The 27,495-nt window shown below is 59.8% G+C and overlaps 1 protein-coding gene across 3 annotated transcripts in view; it reads left to right on the forward strand.

Annotated features, from left to right (window-relative positions):
* The window catches only part of PTPRF (protein tyrosine phosphatase receptor type F), an 84,271-nt gene that overhangs the window by 37,617 nt on the left and 19,159 nt on the right, over positions 1-27,495 (forward strand). For 2 of the 3 annotated variants that reach the window (XM_055401300.2, XM_088835217.1), the window contains 8 exons: positions 6,819-6,929; positions 16,009-16,278; positions 17,756-18,337; positions 18,553-18,689; positions 19,106-19,250; positions 22,660-22,965; positions 23,635-23,828; positions 26,800-26,826. In XM_055401300.2, coding sequence (XP_055257275.1) covers positions 6,819-6,929; positions 16,009-16,278; positions 17,756-18,337; positions 18,553-18,689; positions 19,106-19,250; positions 22,660-22,965; positions 23,635-23,828; positions 26,800-26,826 — 1,772 coding nt within the window. The remainder of the gene's footprint in view (positions 1-6,818; positions 6,930-16,008; positions 16,279-17,755; positions 18,338-18,552; positions 18,690-19,105; positions 19,251-22,659; positions 22,966-23,634; positions 23,829-26,799; positions 26,827-27,495) is intronic. The other variant, XM_055401301.2, reaches the window with a different exon arrangement.

The raw sequence follows: 27,495 nt of genomic DNA on the forward strand, positions 1-27,495 counted from the left end.
CTGTCTGCACGCCCGCGAGTCCCGGTTCTGTCGCTCTAACCCAAACATCCTGCTGGAGTCCTAGACTAAAAAAGCCCTCTGGCTTCTGGGTGTTACCCTGACCGTGAAGGGTGGTAACTCCTTTCCAAACAGTGCCCTGCTTCCACTGACCCTCTGTCTGTGAGTGGCAGCCCCTCTAACCTGGAACTTAGGACACACCCCAACTCCTGCTCTATATAAGGAAATCCCTAACCCTCTTGATTGGTCACCAACATGGCTTTCACATTGGCCCTCTTTTCTCCTGTATTCCAGGTCACTGAACACTGCGCTCCAGGCTCTCCCCTTGAATCTGTCCTGCAGCACGGGCAGAGTTTGCTCTTTGTGCCCCGTGTCTTCTGACGGCCTCGGTGGCATCTCGTTGCCTCCATGGTCAGGTGCACACTCCTGAACAGGCACACACAGCCTTTCTCACTCTTCCCCAGCTCATGTCTCTGGCTTCTCATCGGGTCCTGGCTTCACCCACTAGCTTCTTGGCCTCACTCAAGTTATTTAACTTTGAGCTTCAGTTTCTCATCTTTAAAAAGGAGTTACAGTGAGGATTAAGTGAGGCAATGGTGGTGAGAGCTGTAGTTGACTGGCCTGTGATGAGGGTTCTGTGAATGGGGCTCATTGAAGCTCCAGTCACTCCCCAATTTGTACTGGGCCCCCCAACCACATCCTCACCCTCTACTCACATTACTGGAGCGTGAAGCCCCCCTTCTCTGCCTGAGGCCCACTCCTTCAGTACTCCCCTTGCTATGTGTTGTCACCATCTGGCTCCAGCTCTCGTCACTTAGGCTGGGTGTTCTGGAGGGAGGGCCTGGGGTTGGCTCCTGCCTTCAAGGGCCTGGCAGGTGACCAGCACAAGCCCAGCTATAGGACAGATATCTCTGAGCCCTGAGGGTAAACGATTTCCTGATGACCTTTGGGCCCTGTCCTTGCAGACCTGCTTCTCAGGTCCAGGGAAACCTTTCTTGTTTGACCTGTCCTGCCACCTGAAAGCGGTACCCAGGATCAAGCTCCTGGGACGGCATCTGAGGGGCCTCAGTCATCCCACTTGCTCAATAACAGGACTCTTCCCTTCACTTCCTGACCCTGGTCCTGACCCTTGACCCAGTAGCTGCTGCCCCTGGCCTGTACCGTTGAGAAGGGTGTGGAACTGTGCCAGGCACATCTGACAGGGGTGTCCCTGACAGAGTGGAATAGCCCCAAGCGCTCAGCTTTTACAGGGACCTCACAGTTTATGCATCACCAACCGTTTACAAAGTGCTTTCCTGCCTTTGGTTGCACTTGATTTTCTTGCAACCATGAGAAGTAGGACAGTTTGTGATTATCATGCCTGCTTTATAGCTGAGTTAGGGAGTCACCCGCCCAGGGTCACGGGGAGATCCAAGGCTGGAGAGCTCCCCTGGAATGGTATCTAGGGCCTTCTACTATCACATCCGACTAACCTGGGGCCTGGGGAGAGGCTGGGCCCTGCCAGGGCCCCAGAGCGCCACAGCCTTGTCTTCTCCAAACCTCAGGCGCTCCCCGACTGTACCCAGAACTCCTCAGGTAACTGCAGACCGGCCCTAGCACGTGGCTCCAGGGCGTGGCCCCTGGAGCAAAAGCATGTGACAAAGTGCATGTGCGCGACCCCTGCTCAACAGGTGCTTTCTTCTCTGAAGTGACGTCACCTGCTGCCACAGCCTTTGCCTCTTGAAGGATTTGAACTTGAGACCCGGTGTGGGCCCCAGAGGAATAGGCACAAATTCAGGGAGAGTGGAAGTCAGTCAGGAGTGGGCAGCATCACTGGAGCCAAGACAGGGCTGACCGCCAGGTGGGGTCCAAACCACTGCTGTGGGCCCCACACTCTGCCAAGCCCGGAAGGACCACTGTGGGACACCTCCTGTGCTCCGCTCATCCCACGGCCTGAGTGTGTATGCCACCATCCCCATCACCGTGCAAGACCACTTGCCCACACTGTCCGCTGCTCACCCAGACACCTGAGCCTGGATGCCAGCATCTGGCTGCAGAAAGAGGCCCACTGGGCCAGACAGATGGAACTTTGGTGGGCCTGAGGGCTGCAGCCCCCATTCCATCCCACCACCAGTGGGTCTGCCAGGAGGGCCTACTGTCAGCAATGGTCCCTTTTATCTGAATACTCTGGTACCCCTCAGGGGCAGTGTGGATCTGAGGGACCGTCCAGTCTCCCACACCCATCACGGAAAATGGAAAAGACAAATTCTTTCAGTTTGGTGGGGAAACCACTTTCCAGAGAGGCCCAGAGTCTTGTCACACAGCAGGTTAGGTTTTGGAATTACTGAGGCCAGAGCTAGGGGTCCCAGGCCTGGAGCATTTAGGTGGCCACCCCTTCCCCTCCTTTCCCCCTCCCCCTCCCATGTTAAACCTGGACTGTAGGAGTAGATCAGTCTGTGGACATTGTGGTCTCAGGACCCCTGGTTGTAAATATCAGAGCATCTCCAAGAGCTTTTGTATGGATTTTATTTATCAGTATTTGCCACATTAGATGTTAAGACCAAGAAGATTTTAAATATTTATTAATCTACTTTAAAATAATTTAAAAACCCATTATGTGTTAACATAAACAACATTTTTTAATGGAAAATAATTACATTTTGTGAAACAAAAGCGTTCAGTGAGAAGAGCGCCCCTGTTTTACACTTTTACAAATCTCTTTAATTTGGGGCTTAATAGGAGGCAGCTGGATCCTTCTGTATGCTTCTGTCTTTGGTTTATTGTGATATCACATATTCTGATGCCTCCAGGAGACTCCGCTGTATGTTTATGACAGAACAGGAGTGACAAAGGCCAAAAGCTTCTCAGTAGTGTGAAAACGGCTTTGACCTTGCAGACTCCTGAAAGAGCCTCAGGTGCCCTGAAGGTCCATGGACCACGCCTGGAGGATCACCGGGAAGATGATTCTCCCTGGACCGTCTCTGTGCGCCTCACACACTGCCCAGGGCCCAGCGCTGCCTGTGCCTTCTCTCCAGCCTGTGTGTCTGAAGGAGGCAGCCTGGTCCAGTTGGGAAGGCTGTGAGCCAGCCCTGGTTGGTTCCTGCCACCTCATAAGCTGTGTGACCTGGGGCTTTGAGCACTTGATGTTCCTCAGCCTCTGTATCCTCATTCTTGCTGAGATGGATACATTCCTCCTCAGTGGGTGTCGTCGAGTTCAATGAGCTGTAATCAGTGTTTGTCTCCCAGCACGCTGCCCTCCCTAGGAGTGGGCAGAGAGGGGCAGGGTGGACAGCGCTGACCTGGACCTGCCCATAGGCCCCCACTCCTCTGGATGGGGCAGCTGGAGAGAGGGGCCGCTGTTGGGGAGGGAGCCAGTCCAGACCTGATAATAGCCCCGCACCCGGCGTTTGCAGGGTGAGCATCTGACCCTCTTGTCTGCTGATTCCCAGGGTTACAAGGCAATGAACAGGCAAAGGGGTGCGGGGAATGGCCTCTGCCTCTCACCAGCCAGGTTGGGGGTACTCTGCAGTTACTCTGTTTAGCAGGGTTGAGTGACCTCACAGGGATCTGCCACCCGATGGTGAGGAGGGGGCTGGTGTGTGTGTTTGTGGGGGCCTGGTCTGGTAGTGGCCTGAAGTGAGCCCTCCCTTTAGCCGTTTCTTCTGTCTGCTTAAATGCTTTGCTTTGGGTAAGTCCTCTGTTTTGAAATCCTACTCAATCTTGTGCACTTCAGGGGTCCCTGCAGGGTGGGGTTATCGCCTCTTCTCTTCACCTTCCCTCTCCATTGACCTCAGCCAGTGGGGTCTTCAGGAGCCCTGCCTCACGGTCCTAATTCCTGTCACCCCCCAGCCCTGCTGACCTAGCCTCAGTTGCCTCCCTTCTCAGAGCCGTGCCAGTGACCTGGGGAACACAGCTTCGCCTCCACGCAGCTGGTGCTTGCTCACATACCACCTGCAGCGGCCTTAGCCAGACCTCAATTTCTCTGTGTATTTATTAAGGCCCTCTCTCGCGTTTTATTTTATCTGATTTGGCTTTTTGTGGCTTTCCTTCCTTTTGTACTAATGCTTCTCTCTGATCTTATTTGCATTCAAATTACCTCGCCAGGTGGTTCACCAATCAGAGGTAAGAATGCTGTCCGTGCATCTCGCCACGCCACGCCACGCCTCGCCACGCCGTCACCACCACTCCATCCCGTCCCGTCCCGTCGTCACCTCCCCCATCCCCACCTCTCCAGCCTCCTCATCTCCAGCTCCGGCCCCTCAGCACCACCGGCCACCACACACATCCACTCAGCCATCCCCTCCTGTGGCTCATCCATTCCAAGTCTGGACTGTGGACATAACTCAGCTCATCCCCGCCTTGGGACTGCAGGCCCACTGACCAGGCCTTCTAGGCCAGCCCCGCAGACAGAAGAGTCTTTGCTGGCTCCTGCAGGGAAGCCAGGCCCTAGTCTTCAAGGCTAGCCAGAGATGGAGAATCTTCCCATGAGGTGGGGGAGCATGACCAAGCCTTGCCTTCCATCTCAAGAACCTCCTTGGTCTTGGGGCCTTCAGTCATTACTAGCCCCGCCTTCAGCATCCAGCCCTGTGGTAGATTGAGGCTCCCCCTGTAAATCTCTCAGTCCAGCAAACACTAGGAAGGACAGGCAGTTAAGACTAACACAGAGGCTGGAATGACAGCAGAAATTAACAGGGTCCTGGGTAGCCTGATCCCCTGACCGGTGAACCCCAGCTGCTTTCATGCTGCAGGATCCTACGTTCTGGGATTCCAAGCCCGGACTGGACTCAAAGATCCATGAAGAGCCATGTTCAAGTTTGACTCAACTTCGTGTCCTTTGAAAACTCAGTTTCTCTCTCAAAAGTCTGTTTTCTCCTGTTTAGGCTGAGGCCAGGGACCCACCTCATGGGGTATGATGACTAGAGCAGAGGGAGAAGACTGGGTATGGTCTGGCCCAGAGCAGACATCCTGTAAAATGGTGGCTTCTGTAGTATTTGTATTCACATCGTTTTCTCCCCATCTCTCAGTATCCTTGGGCACCTCTAGACCCTCAGAGTTCAGGGCCAGGCTGTTTTCAGAACAGAAGATGGGGCCTGGCCCCCACTGCTGGCTCGTGGGGTTGGTTCCAGATTTGGGGATTTCTGTGTGCAGTAGTCTCAGGGTCTGCGTGGGGTCCCCTGACCAGTCCTGGTTCTTCATGCAGGGAGCCGCCTCCTCCAGCCAGGATCCCACCCAGGTACCACTTCCTGCTCTCACCTGTGGCACCAGCTTCCAGGACTCCCCCCTACCCTCAGCTGAACTGACCTTCGTACAGCCCCCTCTCCCCTTGGCCAGGGGCCTGACCCCCATCTGCTTGAATGAGCGTTTTCTGTGACAGCGTCCATCCATCCCATAAACATGACCTGTTGGGTGCCCATCAGGGCTGTTCTCGTAGGAGCTGGGTATTTGGCATGTGTCCTGGGTCCTCATGCTCCCTGATGCTGGTGGGGAGGGCTGACCAGGACCACAGAGCAGGCCAGCCCTTTCTCCCTCTGCATTGGGGTCAAGCCTGAGCACCCCTCTCCCCACCTCCAGTGTTCATTGCCCCTCCTGCTGCCCAGCATTTGGGTGATGAAAGAGAGGTATTGGGGGATGAAGAGGCTGTTACATGTTACAGCTCAGACCTGCAGTGGGACCCCGCCCCCCGGAGCCTGGGCCACGGGAGCTCCTCCCTGTGGCTCCTGTCCCGTTGGGTCAGGCAGGATCAGGCAGTTCTGTCTGCGTCCTGTGTGGGTGTGACTGTCAGCCGGCCTGGGCTCTGGGAGGGGTAGGTCTGTGTAGGCAGGGGTTTCTGTCAGGCTGTGTCCTGTGGGGTTGTTAACTGTCCGTTGGAGCGTCCTGCGTGGGTGTGATTGTCTGTCAGCTTGTTCCAGGGAGCGGGTGTTGCTTGTGCCTTGGGGTGTTCCTGTCACGACGGTTTGCCAGGTGTACCCTCAGCAGCAGCGGTGTTCTCAGGCGCTTACTGCCGGGGATGGAGGTGGCCAGGTCCTGGTTTTGCCCCCATCCCCCACCTCACCCTCGCCTTGGCCTCCCCTACCTGGTACCTGGACCTGCCAGGACTGGCCTCAGCCCTTTCCTCCGCCCTCTGTGAGGGTCATTTTCAGCGCCCACCCCCACGCCCAGGTCCCGGCTCCTATCTGTCCGTCTGTGGCCAGAACAGCCCCTCAGGGTGCTGGCCCGAGTGGGAGCTGCAGCCTCCATTAGCCTCCTGAATTATGCAGGAGCCGCGGTGGGTCGAAGCACTTTAGCAGGGACCGGGCTGAGGAGAGGAGCCGGAATGGGTGGGGCTGGCGGGGGTGGAGGTGGGGGCGGGGAGGAGGGGTACTGTGAGCAGAGCTGCTGGGCACCAGGCCCACAGGGCCAGCCTTTCCTTCCTGCGGGTTCTGGTGGGCGGTAGAGTCTCAGGTCTTGCCCGAGGAGGGCATCGCATGCTTGTGGGTTCCAGGCTGCTCCCACCCACACCTGGCTCTGTGATGCTCTGACTGGGGATGCTCATTAGCAAACATGCTCCAGTACTGCGTGCTGGCCAGACATGGCGGATGCTTGGTGGAGTTGGGGGATGGGGTGGAGCCCCTGGCCCAGCCCACAGGCCCGGCTAGACCGTGAGTGGGCGGGCTTGATATCTGGAGCATGACCCTCAGTTCTGTCCAGGAGGCCTCTGGGCTTGTCAGGGAGAGCTTCCCAGAAGCAGCACCTGTGCCAGGTGTGGCCCTGATGCCTGCCACATCTGGTCGACCTGAGCCTCGGGTGCTGTCGAGATCCCTCCTCAGGTTCCAGGCCAGACCGCCATCTCTGTGTCCCCACAGGTGCCTTGCAGATTGAGAGCAGCGAGGAGTCGGACCAAGGCAAGTACGAGTGTGTGGCGACCAACTCTGCAGGCACTCGTTACTCGGCCCCTGCCAACCTGTATGTGCGAGGTAAGGACTCAGGTGGTGCCCAGCCCTGCCTGACTATGGAGCAAGCCACGCCTGCCGGGCTTGTTGCCCAGAACCTTGGTGTGGACCACCGGGCTGCCGCGGGCCTTGTCTCTCCTCCTTTTTGCCTCTCTCTGCAGCAGCCGTAGCAGCAGCAGCTCCCACTGGGCAAGCTCCTAACATCCGCCCGACTTTGCCTTCCTCCCGCAGGCCCTTTGGGAACAGCCGCTCTTGGGAGCATTTGTATCTCTTATAGGTCCTGCCTCGTGAGCTTGGAGCCCCACGAGAGTCTCGAGCCTTCCGAGCAGACTGTGTGTGTGTGTGTGTGAGTAGGCACACATGTCTGCGTGTGAACATATTCACACCTGCCTGGTCTTCCTTGAGTCTGTCCTGCCGACCCCAGCAGGGTGGGCTTCAGGCCAAGTGTCCCTGCCTCCTGACCAGGTTTGCCTGGGGCCTTCCTGGGGGAGGAGCCAGCTGTGCTTTGTCATCAGCCAGGGCCCTTGTGTAGGGGGGTCAGGCCCAGGCAGCTTTGAGCCCCTGCAGGTGGGCACCTCGTGCGTTTGAGGTGTTTCTCGCTGGGACTAAGTGAGTCATGTATTCACAAGTCCAGGTACCCAGCAGAGAGGGCCGGGGGCTGTTTTGGCCTGTCCATTCTCTGTTCTGCTCACAGCCCAAAGCTGGCCACCTGCCCCTTCCTAAGAACACTCTAGGTTTTGCGTGCACAGTGTCTAGGGGGGACCCTTGGCAACCCTCCTACCCCTACCATCCCCCCCACTTAATCCTCCTTCACAGATGGGTGTCATGAAAAGTGAAACCATCTCCCCTCTGGGGATTTCTAAAGGAAAGTGGATGCCGCTTCTTCTCAGTGATGATTTCATCACGCTAAGTGCTTAGTACAGCTTCACAGTGGGCGAAGTCTGCCTGTCCACCCAGGCCAAGCGTGGGGCAGGGCAGGCTCAGTGGTCTGTCCCACCTTTCAGGGCCACGTGGTCAGACAGACCAGAGATAATTAGGCTATCAACCGTGAGCTTATTAAAGGGCTGTGCTGTCAGGGCACAAGATCCCAAGAGGCCACAGGTGATGGGCACATGGGGCTTCAGAGAGTGGCTGATGCCTCATCAAAATTGGGGGCATGGGATGGAAGGTCTCCATTGGTCCCCTTCTCAGGTGTTCTGCTCTTCAGGGCTCACCTGAGCTGCCCCAGGGCCTGTCTTAAGGAGAAGCATCAGGGCATGGAGGCCAGGAGCGTGCAGGTCACCCAGATAGCCAAGATGAATATGTCATAAATTGCACAGCCTTCCCCCCACGCTGCCCTCAGCAGAGCTTCTGACCTATGCACAAGGTCCTAATGAGTCCCCTCTGAGAGGAGCAACTGAACGACCCTCCTCAGAGACCTCCCTCCTCCACCCAGACTGTTCCAGCTACTGTGTGGGCCTGACCCAGCACTTCTTCCAGAAGACCGTCGTGTTGAGGATGGAGTTTCGAGGCGTCAGCAGTGAAGTCCTTCACTGCATGTGGCTGCACCAGGGAGAGGTGGGGCAGGCAGAGCTGCAGGCACCGCACCGAGGCAGGAGGCCCAGAGCCGGGGTGGCTGAGCTCCTCGTCACCGTCTTGGCTGGGCAGCGTTCTCTGAAGTCACTGTCACGCTGGCCGCAGCCCGAGGCAGGACAGGGGTCTCTATGGATGAGCTGAGCTCAGCTGCTGTAGCTGGTGGCTCAGGTGCTGACCAGGGGGCTCTTACCTCCTTGTCTGTGGGAACTCCACTGTCTGCCCGTGATGGGCTCAGGCAGAACTATTAACTGGTTCCTGCTATGGCCCATCCCCCACTTCACAGGTCTTCCTGAACTGCCTTCCCGGACCCGTTTCAGGCCTTTTGGGCCGGAAATGTGGGTGTTCCTTTAGTTCTAGCCCCACTTGCTAAGAATCCTAAAATAGGGACAACCTCACTTTGGTTGTCCCTCCCTCTTACTGGCGCACACACACATTCCTGTGGGGCCAGTCCTCAGTCTGTCCCTAGGACATGTCTGATACCCAGGCTCCCACCTGAATCTGTACCCATCCCGCTTTGCAGAGGGTGATTTGCCCTGTAGCCCTAGGACAGAACCCTAAGCTGTGCTGCTAGGACACGGCATCTGGGGTCCACACCCCTCCTCATCACGGTCCTAGCAGAGCCCCTGCTTTCTGCCCCAGCAGTGCTGAGAGCCCCATCAGCCCCTTACTTTTCTGGGACAGCCTCTGCGGTACTGGCCACCAGCTCTGTATCCTGAACCCCTCTTGGGGTTGGGCACACATGGAGAAAGCCCCCAGTGCTCGCCTGTGCCCGCCTGCTTCCCAGCAGAGCGGGGGTAAAGCTTCCTTCCAGGCAGGGCACCTGTCACCCTCCAGGCCAGTGGGAGGCCCCCACTGGGCTCAGCCTTAGCATCGAGGTCGGTGTGGACGCCAGCTCAGGGTTTCTCAACCTCAGCACCATTGACATTTGAGGCCAAGTAACCTGTATGGAGCTGTCCTGTGCATTTTGGGGTGTTTACCGACCCACTGGATACAATAGCACCCCCTGGTCACGGCTCACAGGGTCTCCAGACCTTGCCCAGTGTCGCTTGGGGGAATCCTCCTCTCCTCCATTACGAAACACTGTTCAGGTGGACAGCCTCACTCTGGCTCTTATCTCCATCCATCTCTCTCTTCTGCCATGTCCACGGGACCCGAGGTCGTGTCTCCTTGGATTTGGCTCCAGTGTCCACCTCTCACCCCTCCTCTGTCCCGCAGACTCGGGGCTCCCACCACCTCTCTCAGACCTACAGTGGCTGCCTTTCGTAGGGCCGTGCGTGTAGAGCTCCCAGCCCGGTGCTGGGCACGCAGGAAGTGCTGGGCAGTCAGTAGCCACTGCCGCCGCGGGGAAAGCACCGTGGGGGCTGCACCACCCAGTTTCGTCTGACTTTGCTCAGTTGCCTGCAGCTCCACCCACGGTCTAGCAGGCCCAGGCGTGCCGGGTGGACCAGCCTCTCCATTCCACCCCCTCCCCAGTGACTCACTCACTCCTTCCATCCACAGCGTCTCTCCCGTCTAGCTCTTAGGACGCACGGCTGCCAGGGACCAGGGATGGGCCATGCTTTCCACCAAGCCTGGGCTACTTGCCCCCGCCCTTCCCCACTTCTCTGCAGGGACCTGGCCGCTGGGCCGCAGCTGTCTCTAAACGGGGCGATGGCTCCTTGGCTTCTCCCCACAGACTCCAGACCAGCTTCCTCACTCTGGGGCTGCGCAGCGTGGGGCTTCATCAAGGTGGTGGGGTTCTAGTGGCCCATGTGCCTCAGTGGGTTTGTGGGCTGGGTGGGCCCTGAGCTCAGTGGGTCTGTCTGAGCCTTGGGGTGCGCGTGAGGCATGGGGGCCTGCCTGTGCCACACTGCCACCCGTCCCTGTCCCGCCCTTTGGCACCCGGCACCTGCTGGCGGGACCCAGCCCTGTCCACCCGTGTCCTCCATGAGTCCTGAGTCTTGTGAGCGGCGTGGTCCGCGCGCACCTGTGGGCACGTGCGTGTGCGTGGGGCACAAGAGTCTTGTCTCGTCTCCGTGCTGTGTGGGCAGATGAAGGTTGGCCTGTTTTTACTCTCTCTGTGTTTCTCCTTGTCTTTTTTTTATTCCCTCCTCATCCTCATCGCACTCTGCCATCAACCCAAACTCTCATCTCTCAGATCAGCGAGAAGGTTGGTCCTTTTCACTTCTTATCCATCTACAGTTCGCCCATCGACGGGACGCCCCCGTCAGTAGGGACCAGCGGGCTCGGTCAGCTCTTCGGGCTTGCCCCAGTCAGGCCTGCCCGCCCGTCGGGCTCTGTACTTCCATTGTTCGAGCCGGCAGGCGGGCAGGGCCAGGGGTGGGTGGGCAGGCCCCCCTGCCCCGCATGTTTCTGCTGCTTGGGTCCCTGACCACCCCACGTGTCTGCATGTCCCCTTAGCTGGGCTCCCCTGCTGGGGAGGTTGGGTGGGCACGGTCCTGGGCACGAGACTGGGCCCTGCCTTTGTGCCCAGGCCAGCTGCCTGCTCCAGGTGGAGCTCAGAAGTGGTTGTGGGCTCTGTAAGAGCTGTGGGGCTTTCTGTGCATCTGTGGGGCCTTCCACAGTTCCCGCATCCCCCTGCTGAAAATCCACATTTGCTAGAGCTCAGCTAAAACTGTTGGGAAGATGAAGGGGAAGGCTAATCCAGAATGAGCTCACCCCTCAAGATCCTGCAGCCCAGGGTGAACGTCCTCCAGGGTCTGCACTATCCTTGAGCACCTCCCCAAAGCTGGATGGACAGCAGCCATGCTGTGCCCACTGAGCTTAGTGTCTGGGGCACAGGGTGGGTGGCATCACCTTGGCTCACTGAGGAAGCCTCCCATTGACTGGTCTCTTCGCCCTGCAGCTAGATCCAGATGAGGGTCTTCCCACCTGGTCCAAGCCTCCCACTTTTTCCCAGACAGCTGCATTTCCTCGGCCCCACACTGGGTGCTGGGCATTCGACCAGGAGCTCACATCTGACCGAGCGGTCAAGTGCTGCTTAGAGCCATGTGTGAGACTCTCAACAGCCCTAGCGCGGCCGTGGGTCGGGGAGGACTTCCCAGAGACCTCGCAGCAGCCCATTCCAGAGCAGTCTCACACCCTCAGGGCCAGGCCTCTACTCCACGCCCTTGGTCCAGCAGTCCTTCCTGTGTCCCTTGGTCTGAGCCGTTAGAGGAGGCGCTCCCGTCCACTGGGTGAAGCCCCAGGGAGCAGACCCGGGCCACCTGGTGTCCTGTGCGTTCTCTTTGTGGCTTGGGTTTCCTCCACAAGGAGAGGGAGCCTGTTGGGAGGAGGATTGCAGCCTTGGCTCAGATACCAGCCCTGAGCATCATCATATGCATTCCTGAGCTCTGGGGCATTTCAGTTACACCTTTTCGCTGACCGGGCATATCTGCCCCAGGGCGAGTTCAGAAAACGGTCATCAGCAGAGAGAGCCCAGCCTGCCACTGCCTCCCCCTGGGCCCCCTCCCCCGCCCTCCCAGTCCCTTGTCCCTTCTCCTTTTCCCATTCCATGGTTCCACCAAAAATAAGCATGTACACAAATATTTAATGGGAAGGCAGAAATGAGTTTCTAAATATTCCAGGGGGGATTTGCCGTGCTGGTAATTTGTTTGGTGCTGATAATTACATCTTACATTTTTCCAGCTTTACTTAAAACTGTGTGCCGAGTGCTCCGGCATTTAATTACTGCTCTGCGGCAGCCACAAGGTTATTTATTAAAGAGTTATTTTATCTTGATACGGTGGATCCTGCCCCTTATCCCCTCCTTAATGTTGTGTTATTTTCATCAGAGAAATTTCCGTGAGTGAATGCCGATTGCGGGGCTGCCTCCCCCCTGCGATTAGGCTGTCACTCCACTGAATGCCGATGCCTCCAGGCGCCACACCGCCCTATTATAGGGGGTTGTCAGCTCAAATAATTAGACTTAAAAGTTACAGCTGAAATATAATCCAGAAATGGCAAGGCCCTGTTTTGGAAATTGTCTATAAAATGTCAGCAGTAAGGATGCTCAGGGAACAGTAATAGACCGTCATTGTTGGAGCTCAAGATTAGCCCTTAAGTGCATTTTTTCCCCAGCCCTGGTTTTTCCTTCCCTGCTGTTGCTGCTGTCAATAGACCCGAGTCCAGGGCAAGTCCTGCCCCTTCTGGAGGCCTCGTGTCAGTGACAGTGAGAGGAGTGGCGGTGCGACTGCTGCAGGGAGGAGCCAGCCACTCCTGGCGCTTGGGACAGGGGGGTGACCATCCAGAATTCGGGACTCCACAGATACTCAGGATCCCAGGAAGTGGTCACTCGCCTCTTACTCCCACCTTCTCTGTAGTCCTAGCCCCTACACCGTGGGGAAGATGAGTCTGCTCTGCGGGAAACCTGTCCAGGCTCTTTGTGTTGGCTGAAGCCCAGCAGGCCTGTGAAGGGAGGTGCCCTGCTGGAGCGTGCCGTCCAGGAGTCCCTGGGCTTGAGGCCCTGCCCTGGTGCTAAGGGTGATCCTGAGGCTCACCTCTGACCTCTCACTCATCCTTAGCCCCTGGGGTTCTCCCTTCCACTTGGATCTGGAAGGGGGGAAATTAAAAATAAAAACAAACCCTTCTCAATGTTAGTTTCCCAAGGGCCCTTATTTCCTGGCAGTGGCAGGAAGGCCTTGTCCTCTGGGACGGTTTGAGGTAAAGCCCGGTCAGTTTTCTTCGCAGCTTAGGTTGAGACCTAAGGTTTATCCACCAACGACCTACTTCCTTCCCCTGGGGCTCTTGGTTCTCATGTCCAGGGACCCGATTGGGTCCCAGGATTCTGCCACTGACCACCGTCAAGCTGGCAGCTGTGTCCCTGGCACAGGCTTGAAGCCCATCCTCATACCAACTGGAGAGTGTTCTTCCATCAGCCTCAACAGACCCAGAAGCTTCTTCATGGAGCCGCCCGGGTCTCTCTTTTCACCCTGTGAGCCAGGGCTCAAAGGGGCCTGAGCTTTTCATCCCACGGACCTGCTCCCAGTACATGTATAAACATGTCCCTGAGTGTCAGCTGTCAGTTCCCACCTCTTTAACTGGGAGGTGCCCGCATCCACAGCGAGGAAACCTGCAGCCCGGACGAGGTGCCCGAGAGTGGTTCTCTTCCCCCCAGACCCATTTGGATGCCCATGAACAAGGAGGAAACGGGGCAGCCACTGGCAGAGAGGAGAGGCAAGAAGAGAGTTGGTCAGTTAGGACCGCTGAGCGTTTTTGCTTTAGCCAGGCTACATCTTCACCAGCGGGCATGCTGCTCCTCATGACCTGTGCCCCAGGTTCAGCACCAGAGCCCAGGGAGTGCCTGCACCATGTTCGAGCCTCCCAGCCTCACCTTCAGCTGTTTGTGGGGAGTGCTCAAAGGAAGCTGTTTGTCGTGGCTTTCCCCTGCCAGCCGTGCCCCTGGGATCCACCTGTCCCCCTGCCACACAGTGCTGCTGTGCCTGAACTGTGCTGTGTCACTCAGTGTAGACTCCCGGCTCTAGGACAAACGACAGAAGCCCACTTCCATCAGCTTAACGCGAAACACGGAAACTCTTGTCTTACAAAACTGAAAGTATAGAAGTAGATTCAGCGTCAGGCAGGGCTGGATGCAGGTGTTTATACAGTTTGGTCAGGCGTTCGTCTGTCTCTGTCTGTACCTCTCCTCTCCTCAATAACTCGTTTGTTCTCAAGCAGGTCCTTTCAAGTTTTGTGAAAGGTGGTCCCCAGCTTCCCACCCCACCCCAGGTTAGAGACCAGAAGTGGAGAGGAAAAGCCACGTGTCTTAGTAGTTTTTGCAAAAGGCCAAAGGTTCTATCTCCTGAGCCACATCTGGGTCGCATAGCTCATGAACCAAAAATGGGGACTGAGATGGTTCTCCTGAGAAGATGGGGATGCCAGTTCTAGGAGGAGACACACTGACACCCCAGTGAGCACGGCGCACAGAGGGAAGTAGACTCGGCCCCTGGTGCTGGCCGTGGCACTGGCAGTGCTTTGGCTCTAACTGGAGGCTTTGGAGGGAGGCAGTGTGGGTACGGTTGAGGCTGAGTAAAGTGAGGGCCTAGGAGTCGTTCAAAGCTCCACGCAAGAGTTTTTAACAGGGCAGGTAATGTGAACAGATACGGATTTGTGCCGGCTGTTTGTGGAGGGCCAGTGACCGGGTCAGGGGATGACCAGGGCAGGAGGAGCAATGGAGAACACAGTACAGCAATCCACGGAAGGACGGTGGCTTGGACTTCGGAGGTGGCATTCACCTGTGGACTTGGCAAGAAATTAGAGCGTTAGAAGGATATTTTAGGTGGTGCGTTAGCGGGACCTGGTGATTTGCTGGATGTCTGGTCTGTGGGTTGCAGCTTTGACCTCTGTGTTGTGAGGTCACAGGTTGGACCAGGTGGTTTCTGCAGTTACTTCCAGCTCTGATTCTGTGCTTTTGGGCTGAGCGAGCAGCAGTCTGGCATCTGTGGTGGAGGTGTTCCCGATGTAGCACCATGGGTCCTTTGCATGCCTGGGCTCCCCAGCAAGGACCCTCAGACACCTGCACCCTGAGTGATCTCCTCTGGGTCTAAGCCTCGCTGCCTGCCATCTCCAGCCCTGCGTGTAGGGGTGCCCAGGAAGGACACACCCCAGCCTCTGCCCACCAACTGCATGCCCTGTCTGTATGCCAAGCATGTCTGCCCATGGCTAGGTTTTGCTTGCCTTCCCTCTTTCTGCATGTTCCGAATGTCTTTACCCAGCTCGAGACTTTGGCAGGAGGAGTTGCGGGGGGGTCCAGGCTGCACCTTGAACTGAGAAGCTCAGAACAGCTTCTTTCCTGGGGAGCCCAAGGTTGGAGGTTGTGGCCAGGCACTGCCACCCCTCCGCCTTGAGACCCTGTCCATTGGTGCCGAAAGCCGTCTGCTTGGCACCCTCATCATGTTACTGCCATCGTCATGCCCATCCTGCCCACGGACCACGTCCCTGGCCCGCCAGAACTCTGGCCCCTGTCCGTTCCCTCCTGGAGGCAGCGCCTCCTCTTGGGTTCTCAGGCTCTGCCTTGAGCATGGCTGAGGTCCTGGGAGGTGGTCCTGCTGCTGCCCTCATCTCTTCCCCGGGGATCACGGCCTGGAGGTGGAGGCAGTGGCCTCAGAGAAGGTGGCCACGTCACTTCCGGGCTGACCCTCTGCCCTGCCCCAGTCCTGCTCTGAGGACCCTCTACCCTAGGGTGCCTGGATCTCTCGCACTAGTGCCTCAGCTAGCCCTGCTGGAGACCCTCCTTGGTGGGGGCGGGGGTCGGAGAGAGACCTGGGATGTGGCCCCTACAAGGCCTTGTACTAATTCCCCTGTGATCCTGGGCCTCAGTTTCCTAGGCTGTAAAATGGGAGCTTGGTTGCAGAATCTCTCATGTTCCAGACAGTCCCTGAGAGCAGAGGCTATTCTGGCCCCAAAGCAGGATGGGTGGGGGTCAGCCGGGACCCAGGGACCCCACCCCTTGGCTCTGACGAGAGGGGCTTCCTGGACGAGGGGCCCCTGCCCTTCCACCCGCACACGCATCCTGCCCGGCCTGTGAGCGCCTCTCTCCCTCCTCCCGCAGTGCGCCGCGTGGCTCCGCGTTTCTCCATCCCTCCCAGCAGCCAGGAGGTGATGCCGGGTGGCAGCGTGAACCTGACGTGTGTCGCCGTCGGTGCGCCCATGCCCTACGTGAAGTGGATGATGGGGGCCGAAGAGCTCACCAAGGAGGACGAGATGCCAGTCGGCCGCAACGTGCTGGAGCTCAGCAACGTGGTGCGCTCTGCCAACTACACCTGCGTGGCCATCTCCTCCCTGGGCATGATCGAGGCAACAGCCCAGGTCACCGTGAAAGGTGAGCCTCACTGGTGTGCTGGCTGTGGCCCGTGGCCTTCCCTGGGCTGGGGGGTAGGGGGGCATGACTGCTGGGGGACAGGTGGGGCTGAGGGTTGTTACCCTGCTGGTGCCCGGCCCCGGGGGTCCTCCTGGCCCTCAGTGGTGGGCAGAGGGCTTTCTGTCAGAAACTGGCTTCATCATTTTAGCTAACAGGTGTTAGGTCCCTGGAGGGCAGACACCGTGCTGGTTAGGAAGCACAGGTTATATTGTTCAGGTGGTGTCACCCTGGGAAATAGATTCTCTTGTTATTCCCATAAGTTAGGAAACTGAGGCGCAGGGTCACAGGGAAGTAAATGATGGAACAGGGACTTGAACCCTGGGGGTCTGAATCCACCACACACCCTTCTAACCATAGAACTGGACCCTCAGCTTTCCCAGCCTCCCAGAAAGAAGGATGGGAAACAGTAGCCAAGGCAGGTGGGTTCTCTGTCTCTGCCCGGAGCCCTAGGACAGCCACATGTAGACCAGTCTCCTTGGGGTGCTCTGCTTCCCCTCTCTCCTCTGATAACACCCCCTATTCTGCAGCACGAGTCCTCATTTTCAGCATCATGTTACAGAAGGGAGAAACTCCCTGCGGTGGCTTCCGACTGCTTTTAAGATAAAGAGCAGGGTCCTCACTGCTGTGAACTGAGCAGGCTGACAGTCCCAGTCTCACCCCGCCCTCAGTGCACTCATGCCGCCACTGGCTCCTCCCCGCTCTCCAGGCCTCAGTCCTGGGGAGCTTTCCCCAATCACCCCATTCAAGGACGCCCTGGACTTTTCCCCATCTCCGCACCCTGCTTTTTGCTGCCATTACACACACCAGAGCCACGGTTATCGCTCGCTGACTGCTTCTTCCTCACGCTGGTGTATAAGCCCCGTGAGCTCAGCGATGTGACCGTGTGACAGTGTGTCCTCAAGCCTAGCGCGGTGCCTGGCACACCATCAGCACTCTGTGAGTGTCTGTTGTTCGGGGATTGGCTGTGACCTGGGACTTCTCCCCTCCTTTTGAGCCAAGCCATGGTGTCTGTGGGGCCAGCAGCCCCATCCGTCTCTCTCAAATCCAGGACCATTCCCTGAGGAAATCCCTTCCCTCTCCCCACCCCTGTTACACACACTTGCCAGTGGGTGAGCCCAGATGCACTGCAGAGGCCCGTGTGTCTCCCATCTGCACAGGCCCTGGCCGGCCCCTCTGGGTCCGTGTGCTCGATGAGCCACCAGGGCTTTTGTGAGGTCCAAGGAGTCTTAGAAGTGACTTAGGTGGACAGCGAATGACCCAAGGCCCCTGCAGGTACTGATGGGCCTGGACACCAGCCCCGGCTAGGTGACCTCAGTGGTCACGAGGGCTTTTCAGGCAATTCTTTGTTGGGGAGGGCTATTGGGGGTGAACCCCAGGGCAGGGTCGGCTCCTGGGGTCGTGACCTCTGGCAGCCCTGAGCCTTCCACTTTGTCCCCAGCCCTGCCAAAGCCTCCGATTGACCTTGTGGTGACAGAGACAACTGCCACCAGCGTCACTCTGACCTGGGACTCTGGGAACTCGGAGCCTGTGTCCTACTACGGCATCCAGTACCGCCCAGCGGGCGCGGAGGGCCCCTTCCAGGAGGTGGACGGCGTGGCCACCACCCGCTACAGCATCGGCGGCCTGAGCCCGTTCTCAGAGTACGCCTTCCGCGTGCTGGCGGTGAACAGCATCGGGCGCGGACCGCCCAGCGAGGCGGTGCGGGCGCGCACAGGGGAGCAGGCGCCCTCTAGCCCCCCACGCCGCGTGCAGGCGCGCATGCTCAGCGCCAGCACCATGCTGGTGCAGTGGGAGCCGCCCGAGGAGCCCAACGGCCTGGTGCGGGGCTACCGTGTCTACTACACCCCCGACTCCCGCCGCCCTCTGAGTGCCTGGCACAAGCACAACACAGACGCTGGGCTCCTCACCACCGTGGGCAGCCTGCTGCCCGGCATCACCTACAGCCTGCGCGTGCTGGCCTTCACTGCCGTGGGCGACGGTCCCCCCAGCCCCACCATCCAGGTCAAGACGCAGCAGGGAGGTAGGCGCAGGCCAGGCTGGGTGGTACCCGCCTCCCTCAGGCTGTGAGCCGGGGGCGGGGGGGGGGGTCGGTCTTTGGGATAATGAAAGCCCATATCTGCACACGGCCACTGGGGAGGCAGGACGGGGGTGGGGTGAGGCCCTGCCTCCTTCCACCGGGGGCCCCTGCCCTCGGGGGCTTGGCAAGGCTGATGGTGCCTGGCTGGGGTGTTGCAGTGCCTGCCCAGCCCGCGGACTTCCAGGCCGAGGCGGACTCAGACACTAGGATCCAGCTGTCGTGGCTGCTGCCCCCACAGGAGCGGATCGTCAAGTATGAGCTGGTGTACTGGGCGGCGGAGGACGAGGGCCAGCAGGTGAGTGCCCGGCGGTGTGCAGGGAGGAGGGCTGCTCCTGGTCCCCGGGGGTCTGTGCTGGGCTCTCCCACGTAGGCTTTCCTGGATTCTCGGGTCATGGGGACACAGCCCTTGAGGCTCTGGGACCCGTGCTGGCCTGGACGGTTCTGTAGTCTTTGTCAGCCCTGTCCTGGGGACGGAGCTCCTGAGTCCGTCCTGGGTCTCCTCAGCGCTATGGCTCGCATGGCGCCAGCAGAGCCCTCAAGTTCCCCAGGCCACCATGTCCGTGGTGTTCCCATGCCCATGTGGTCAGTGAGGTGCCCTTGCGTGGGCCACGTGGCCACATGGCAGGGAGCCAGCCCTGCAGCTGTGTTGGGGGTGACCTCTGAGTGACCTTTGAGGTCAGGGTGGTCAGTGAGTGCTCTTTGCTCTTCCAGCACAAGGTGACCTTCGACCCCACATCCTCCTACACCGTAGAGGACCTGAAGCCCGACACACTGTACCGCTTCCAGCTGGCCGCCCGCTCTGAGCTGGGGGTGGGCGTCTTCACCCCCACCATTGAGGCTCGCACGGCACAGTCCAGTAAGTGTCTCCCAGAGCCATGGCTGCTACAGCTGGGTAGGTCACGGACACACACACACACACACACCCTTTCGCCTCGACCAGGCGGGTGGTCAGTTCCACTGGGCCCTGGGCTCGGTCTGGATCCCAAGTGAGGGACAGGTAAGTGCCCTCTAGTCTGCACCCGGGCGGCTGCTGCCCTCGCTGCTCCCTGCCCACCTCCTGCCCTCCCTCAGCCCCGCCCCCGCCCAGGTAAGTTCTGTGTCTCCTCCCCCAGCCGCTCTATGCTGGTCACACAAGCCCACGGCCGCCCTCCATGGAGGGACTGCTGTGCTCGCTGTGTTTCAGACCTGCTCCAGCGGCGTCTTCCCTCCTGCATCCCCACATCTCATCCCCCCGTTACCCATATTCCTGCCTCCTGCTCCCTCCACGAGCATCCACGTGAGCCAGGCAGTCTCACTGAGCCAGCTGCACGGGGGAGAGAGGAGACCACAGTGGCGCCGTGCGGCACTCATGTGTTGGACTGCATGAGGCTGTGTGTGTACGCACCTAGGAGTGCTGCGTGCTGCTGTATTCCTGTGAGACTGATGCCGAGAGTGTGTCCACGTCTGAGCACCCAGCTGTGCAGCCCCTGGGGGTGTCTGTCACTGTGGCTGGGCCTGGGTGTGTCCATTGCTGTTCTTAGGATTGGGACCCAACCAGTGTGTCTCAGGGTGTCTGGGTCTCTGCCCCTCTCCCTCCCAGTGACAGATTGCGAGCCCTTGGGCTCTCTAGTCACATGGCCACAGTGAGCCACCGTCTGTGGCGCTGCCTGTGATGATGGGGCCAAGTGTGTGTGGCTGGCTGGGGTCGTGGCATTGAGACAGCACGCGTGATGACATGTGATGGTCCTCTGAGGCCCCTTACGTCACATGGGATTGTGTGAATGTGCCCTGTGTGACTTGGTGTTCCTGGATTCATTACAAGCACCTGCCACACTCCTGCCGGGGCCGATGCACCCTGCTGGGAGTAGCACAACCGTGACGTGGCCTCTGCCTGCGGGGGTCCTAGTCTAGTGGGGAAGACAGACATTAAACCCACAATTACCCAAATGAGCTTTTAATTATATTTGTGTAAAGTGCCGTGGAGGAAACGAACAGTGGAGAGAAGATGAGAAAGGAACCTCGTGTGATCTGAGGGGTCGAGGGGCTTCCTTGGGTGACACAGAAGCCCTAGGCAGGGGCTCAGCAGGTGCCAAAGACCCCGAAGCAGGAAGGTGCTTGGTTGGGGTCAGGGCAAGCAGCCAGCCAGTATGGCCAGAGCAGCCCCCAGACGACAGCATCAGGGCTTTGGGGACAGGGAACAGGAGAGCTGCCTAGCTAAGGGTGAGAATGCACAGGACGGCCCAACAGGACGCTGGAGACAGGAGAGGCTGTGTGCATCGGTCTAGGCAAGTGATGGTGGCTTAGGTGAGCTGGAGGTGGGGGTTGGGGGTGGTTTTGAGAGCTGTCTGGGGTCCCGCTGACCAGGCTTCGTGACAGGTTAGGGGTGGGGGTGGGCTAAGGGAGAGGGATGCCTCAGGTGCAGCCTTGCGTGTGGTGTATAAACCTGGGAGGCGAGTGGTGCCGCTCGCTCCCTAGAATGGAAAGTGAGACAGAAGCAGGTACGAGGGGCACACCTGGTGCCAAGGCCCCCAGGCTCAGGAAGCTGTGTGCCATCCGGGTGCTGATGCTGGGCGGGCTGCCGGAATCCAGAGCTGGGGCTGGAGGTCAGCTGAGAAGGAGGACCAGGGATGGGAGGGACTCCAGGAGATGGGGGTGTCTTGGAGATCAGAAGAAGAGGGTTTCAAGGAGGAGACCATCGCTGTTGATGCTGAGCGGCCAGGGCCAGAGTGTGACCACTGGGTGTAGTAATACGCAGGGGTGGACCTGGTGTGAGGGGCTGAAGCCGACTGGAGCCCCAGGAGGCGTGTATGGGAGACACGGAGGCAGAGACAGAGGCTTGGCTGAGAAAGGGGGCAGTGCAGCTGGTGCAGCAGGGGAGGCTGTGGGGCCAAGGACGGGATGTGGGAAGACTAAGATGGGGAAATCCTGAGCACACGTGAACGCCATTGGAAGTGTGCCCGTGAGGAGTAGGCAGTGTGGAAAACAGGATAGTTGGCACCTTGGGAAGTGGGGAAGAGGGCAGAGCACAGGCGAGGGGAGGGACTGGCGCTGGACAGGAAGGTACTCCCTTCCTTCCCGGGTGCAGGAAGGAGAAACTCAGAGCCGAAGCTGGCCGAGTGGTGGGTTTGGTACCAAGAGATGCAGGAGCTGCTGTTGGGAGGTCTTGGTTTTCTCTGCAGAGTAGGAGATGGGATTATTTGCCGAGAGGAAAGAAGGTTTGAGGAACGTGGAGGAGGTGGAAGGTGTTTTGCGTCAAGCGGCGTGGTGAGGGGTGGCGGGCAGAGAGCAGAGGCCAGCCAACAAGCGTGGATGGCCCCGGGAGCCGTGGGCACTCGTAGGGTTTTTCTGCCTGTCCCGTGTGCTGCCTTGGAGAAGGTGGGGGATGGGGTCATTTAGAGCCTGCTGCAGGCAAGGCAGGAGCTCAGAGTTTGGTGTGTTGGTATGAGTGGTGTGAGTCTAAGCTGAATAGCAAGGGCAGTGAGGATGGCAGGTCAGCAGATGGGGACCCTGGGGCTGCAGGGCAGGCGGTGGGCTGGGAACCCTGAGTTGCTAAGCTGGGCCATGGGGTGAGGGCCTGTCGGGGGGTGTTGGAGGTCAGCTGTAGAGAGTGTGGCAGAGTCTGGGGCAGGACCCCCGCAGTGCAGGGAGGAGAAGGCTCTGAAGGTGAGGGGCTTAAGAGCCAGTGGGTTGAGGGGCTGCTGGCATCCCAGGCAGGGTGGTGGCAGAACTCACGATGAGAACACCCCTGCCATGATAGCGGAGTCCTCAATGGGACTGGGGTCTGGGAAACGATAAGTGAGGGCCCCTCTGATGGCCCTTTCCCTTAGACTGCCCCAGGGGTCTTGCACCTCGGCCGTAGACACTCTGTCCAGGCAGGCACAGACTCAGGCCACCTCACGCCAGAAGAGCCATCAGTCACTTGTCCTGAGAAGGGGGAGAGCTGTGGGCACAGCCGTGAGTGGTTGTAGGCGTGAGCGGGGGTGAGGGTGGCATGGCCTCCATTGCTTGTGTGTGTTTCGTCTGAGACGGTGGATGTGTGAGGCGCTGCGTTAGAGCCTTGCGTGTGTGTCTGTGTGCGTGTGTGGAGAGCCTGCGGCCTGGCGGGAGAACCGGGCTGTCCGGCAGCCAGTGGCGGCAGCTTGCCTGGAGGGGCCCCGGGAATAACCACGCCACCCCCCCCGGGGAGTAGCCCATCTGGGTGAGTTTCCGTCCTCCGTGACCGGTCGCCCTGCCTGTGGCCCCCCACCCTCCATCTGCCTGCTTCCCCCCCCATTTGTCTCCCCCAGCCCCCTCCGCACCCCCCCAGAAGGTGACGTGTGTGAGCGTGGGCTCCACCACCGTCCGGGTAAGTTGGGTCCCGCCGCCAGCCGACAGCCGCAACGGCGTCATCACCCAGTACTCGGTGGCCTACGAGGCGGTGGACGGCGAGGACCGCGGGCGGCACGTGGTGGATGGCATCGGCCGCGAGCACTGCAGCTGGGACCTGGTGGGCCTGGAGAAGTGGACGGAGTACCGGGTGTGGGTGCGGGCGCACACGGACGTGGGCCCCGGCCCCGAGAGCAGCCCGGTGCTCGTCCGCACGGACGAGGACGGTAGGCGGCGCCGGGGCACGGCGAGGGGATGGGCAGGGAGCGTGGCCTCGCTACGGGTGAGGACGCCCGGGGCAGCCCTGCGGGACGCTGGAAAGAGCTAGAGAGCTAGGGAGCTAGAGAGGCTGTGCCTCGGTCTCGGCAGGAGGTGTCCCCACCGGGCACCCAGGGCTCAGCCTCCCGAGCGCCCCTGGGGGGCCTCCCCATCTTCCCGGTACAAGCTTAATGGCCCCGCCTGGGGAGATGGAGCTCGTAGGACAGCCCATGCCTGAATCCCAGCCCCAGGGCTCCCCAAGCAGGGGAGCCTCAAAAGGCTGAGGCCAATGAGGGCGAGAACCGGGGGGACTGGCGCCACCGACACTAGCGAGGCTCCCCTCACTAGACATCAGGGTGGCGCAGGGCCCAGAGGAGACAGCAGAGATCGTGCTGACTCGGGGAGGTCGAAGCCCGCTGCCCCACCGCCCTGCCTCAGCCCTCCTCCCCGCCGAGTGAGGCAGTCCTGGCCCGAGGGTCGCAGAGTCCCAGGCTCTTTCCCATGCAGGTGGAGGGAGTCCTCCACGTTCCTCTGCAGGGCGGACAGTCTAAGGCAACCGCATCAGGGGCAGTGGGGTGTGGAGGCACGGCCCTGGAGCTGTGCTGTGCCTGCCTGATTTCTCCTTCTGGTCTCCCCAGTGCCCAGCGGGCCACCGCGAAAGGTGGAGGTGGAGCCGCTCAACTCCACTGCCGTGCGCGTCTCCTGGAAGCTGCCCGTCCCCAGCAAGCAGCACGGCCAGATCCGCGGCTACCAGGTCACCTACGTACGGCTGGAGAACGGCGAGCCCCGTGGCGCCCCCATCATCCAGGACGTCATGCTGGCTGAGGCCCAGGTGTGCCCCCAGGAGGTGGTGGGGTCGGCGGGCGGGCGGGCGAGACCGTCACATTCCCCTTCCTCTTTGAGCCCAGGTTCGCTCCCCTCCCCTGCCTGCTCTCAGAGGGCCGGTGACAACAAGACATGCTGTGCCATTTGGGGAGGCGCTGAGACCAGGAGGTTAGGGCCTGCTGCCAGGATCACTCCCTCCTCTGTCTTGGCTCTGCCCGATCTGTCCCAACCAAGGCTCAGCTAGCCCTACCTGCCCTCTTGGCAGTTCCAGCCTGGCAGTCACCTCGGTGGCTGAGCCACCGGTGCCAGCAGTGTGGGGCTGTCGGCACGCCCCCAGGCCTCAGCACCCCCCCACCCCCAAGCCCTCCTTGGTGGCCTGCAGGAAATGCACCCGCTGTCAGTTAGGCTGGGTTTTCGAGATGTGCCTTCCTCCTCTCACAGCCGGGGCGGTCACCTCCCCCGTTCGGCCGTTGTCCTGGCAGAGTTCCGTGAACCGGGCTGGGCTGATATTTGCTCTTAAGGGCTGGGCCCACGGCCCATCTCACTCATACCTCTACACCCTTCCATCCTCAGGGGATGGCGCTTCTGCCTGGGAGCTTGGGGTGAGGTTCCTGGGGTATTCTCAGCACTGGTTGGCTATCCAGAAGGAGAACCTGGGGCACTGGGAGACTGGGCGCGCGGGCCAGAACTTCCCAGTAAGGGGTGGCTGAGACCAGGTCTCAGGATTCCTGGGAAAGGCCTGTAATTGCTACCACGACTTCCCTTCCCACACATTCTGTTGAAGATTCACAACATCTGGCGGCGTGTCTGTGCTGAAGGGCTTTCTGTCCAGAATCAGGGCCGTGAGGGGGTGGAGCCTGATCCCCCCCCCACCCCCGGCAGAATGCAAACACCAACACCCCCCCCCCGCCCCCGTTCTGGCTCTTCACACCTGGGTCCTGCAGGCTGGGATCAGACCGGTGTCCTTCATGCTGCACTTAGGGTTGGACTCACCCACAGGCAGACAGGGCTTTCCTGTCTCCAGCTCCGGCTGGGTTCAGTTTTCTGCCCAGAGGGCGCACTCTTCCTCCTCTGGGCCTGCCCAGCGCTAAGGGAACAGGGGAGAGATAGGCGGGCCTGTGGCTGCATTCCTGGGGTAGATCGAGGGCTCTTCCTGGAGCCTCGGCGGGTGGACACACCCACCCAGAAGCATCCCGGGAATGGGCTCCCTCCGGCCCTGCCGCCCCGGGGGGCCAGCAGCACAGCTGCAGCCACTGTGGCTCCAGAGAAGCTGCTTCTCTTCGGGTGCCCCCTTCTGGTCCCAAGTGGTTAGGAGGGAGCTGGGCCATAGGACGAAGGGCACTGTCCTCTTGGTCTCAGATCTCCTATGACAGGAGGTAAACCTGCGCCTGAGCTCTAGGGAAGCCCACTGAAGGTGGAGGACCGGCCTTTGTAGCCCCCAACACCCGGACTGGGTCATTGTGCTCCAGGCCAGGAGGTGAGCAGATGGGGCCTGGTCCCCAGCCTGGCCACAGGGCCCAGCTGTCCCCCGAGCGCCTGGTCAAGGACGTCACAGCCTGTCCTTGCCCACAGCACCATCTGCTCAGCCCGGGCCTCATCAGTGGGGGTGCGTGCCCCCCACGACTGTCTGGGCAGACTTGTCCCGTTTCATGTGTGTGTCTCCATCTGAAGCCTGTTTCTCGCGCTCTGACTCCGCCGCCCTGTCTCTTTTCATCCCTGTGCTCGGTTTCTCCTTCCTCTCTGTCCTGTCTCTCCCCCTCGCTGACTGCGTTTTCACCTGTCTGTTCTCTTCTCTCCGGTGGTCCCTTCCATCCTCTGGCCCCGTGTTTTGCCTCAACCTGTTCCTCTTCCCTTCTTGTCTCCCAGTCTCCCCCTTGCGAGGCCCTCCACGCCGACACCTGGCTTGGCTCGCAAGGGCATCCCCCATCCCCCTAGGCAAGGAACCTAGGGCAGAGCTGGGCCCAGCCACACCGTGGAAAGTGGCCGAGGCCAGGAGGGACGGCCAAGGGCCTCCTCCCGTATCTTGTCCCACACTCCTTGCAAGTACTTTCCAAGACAGCTTCCCAGAACAGGAGCAGCTGGGATTGCTGGACAGAGATCAGGCCAGCACTGCGAGGCGGTTGGCCCAGAGGACCCCATGGTCTGGGGGTGGCACGGCCCCGCTTCCTGTGCTGTGCTGGACAGCTCTCAACCCCCAGCCCTCCAGTGCCCCGGGACCTTCCCTTCTCCACCCTCCAGCTAGTAAACCTGCATGCACCCCAGCCTGGAGAAGAACGTACTGAGAATCAGCAGCAGCAGTAGCGCCAGCCCAGATCTGTGCCTTCCTGTCTTGATGTTCAGGCATCCTGGGAAGGAACTGGGTCTTTCCCAGTGCCTGTGGGGCAGGGTCCAGACTCTGAACTTGGCACTCACGGCCTCTGTCATCTTGCTGACCAGTCTGCCCCGCCCCTTCCAGCCACAGCGTAGCTTCTGCTGTTCCTGGGACAACGTCACTTGCCTAGAGCACACTGCATAATCTGTCTTCCCAACTGGGATGCTTCTGAGAGTAAAAGGAGATGTTGTGAATAATCATACCAGGACAGCAAGCTTAGACCAGGACTGTTCCCGGCAAACCACTGCAGCCACTTCCGTGTACAATACAGACACTTTCGTGTCTCCCCACTCCTCTGCCTGAGCTGTAGGACCCACCCCCTCCAGTCTGGCAGCCTCTCCCTCTAGGCACCTCCGGGCGGCGCCCTCTGACCCCTCAGTGTCAGGGAGCCCTGTTGCTCTGGCCCTCTGCCCTCCAAGTTTCTCCTCCGCAGTCCTGGTGCCCCCAGCTGGGCTTGTGAGGCAGGGCTGGGATCTTTGGATGGCGAGTGGTCCTGGGGTGCCACCCCTCTGGCCCATGCCTGCCACCAGCCCTCCCCCAACCAGTCCCCCTCGGGGCCAGACTCCTTCACATCCTGTCTCCCTTTTTCTCCCTCTCCCGCGGTCAGTGGCGGCCAGAGGAGTCCGAGGACTATGTAAGTAAGAGGTGTGCGAGCGCGGGCAAGACCTGGGTTAGGCTGGGCTCATGGGACACTCCCCCGCCCCCGCCTTTCCTCCCAGCCTGAGCCGCCAAGATCCACGGGGCACCAGCCACATCTGGAGAAAATTGGCGTTTACGCCGAGCCCCGAGCTGAGCAGCGATTGGCATTTTCTCTAATCCTTACTTCTCCCTTGTCAAGCAGCAATTTCAGGCCAGTGTTCGAGATCGACCGGGCCCTGGCCCTTGCTCTGGCCAGATAGGGATGGAGTTAAATCCAATCCTGATCATTAGGCCTTATTGATCCCTGGAGTGAAAAATCACCTGCTCCAGGCCCAGGCTGGGAGGCGGCTCTGGGGGCTGGGTTCCAGCATCGGTGTGTTCTGGAACCCCAGCCTTGGGAGACCCTCCAGCCAGGGCAGAAGGGGCCTGCGAGGGTTTGGTGGCGACTGCAGCGGCCCCACCCAAGGCTCAGAGCTGGAGGGCCGCCAGGGCTGGTGGTGACAGCTCTGTTCCCACTGCGCGGTGGTCCCCTCCTGTCTTCCCACTGTTCCCTGTGTGTGGTGTGGCTTGGCCTCCCATGGTGTTTTTCTGCATGTCTCTGGAAATAATGCCTTGGCTGGAAATGGGCATATGGGCAGGGCCTGCCAAGGCACAGGGACACTGC

This window comes from Moschus berezovskii, chromosome 4 (genome assembly GCF_049115385.1).
Source record: "Moschus berezovskii isolate FMDL1 chromosome 4, NW_MosBer_1.0, whole genome shotgun sequence".
Taxonomy (NCBI): Eukaryota; Metazoa; Chordata; class Mammalia; order Artiodactyla; family Moschidae; genus Moschus; species Moschus berezovskii.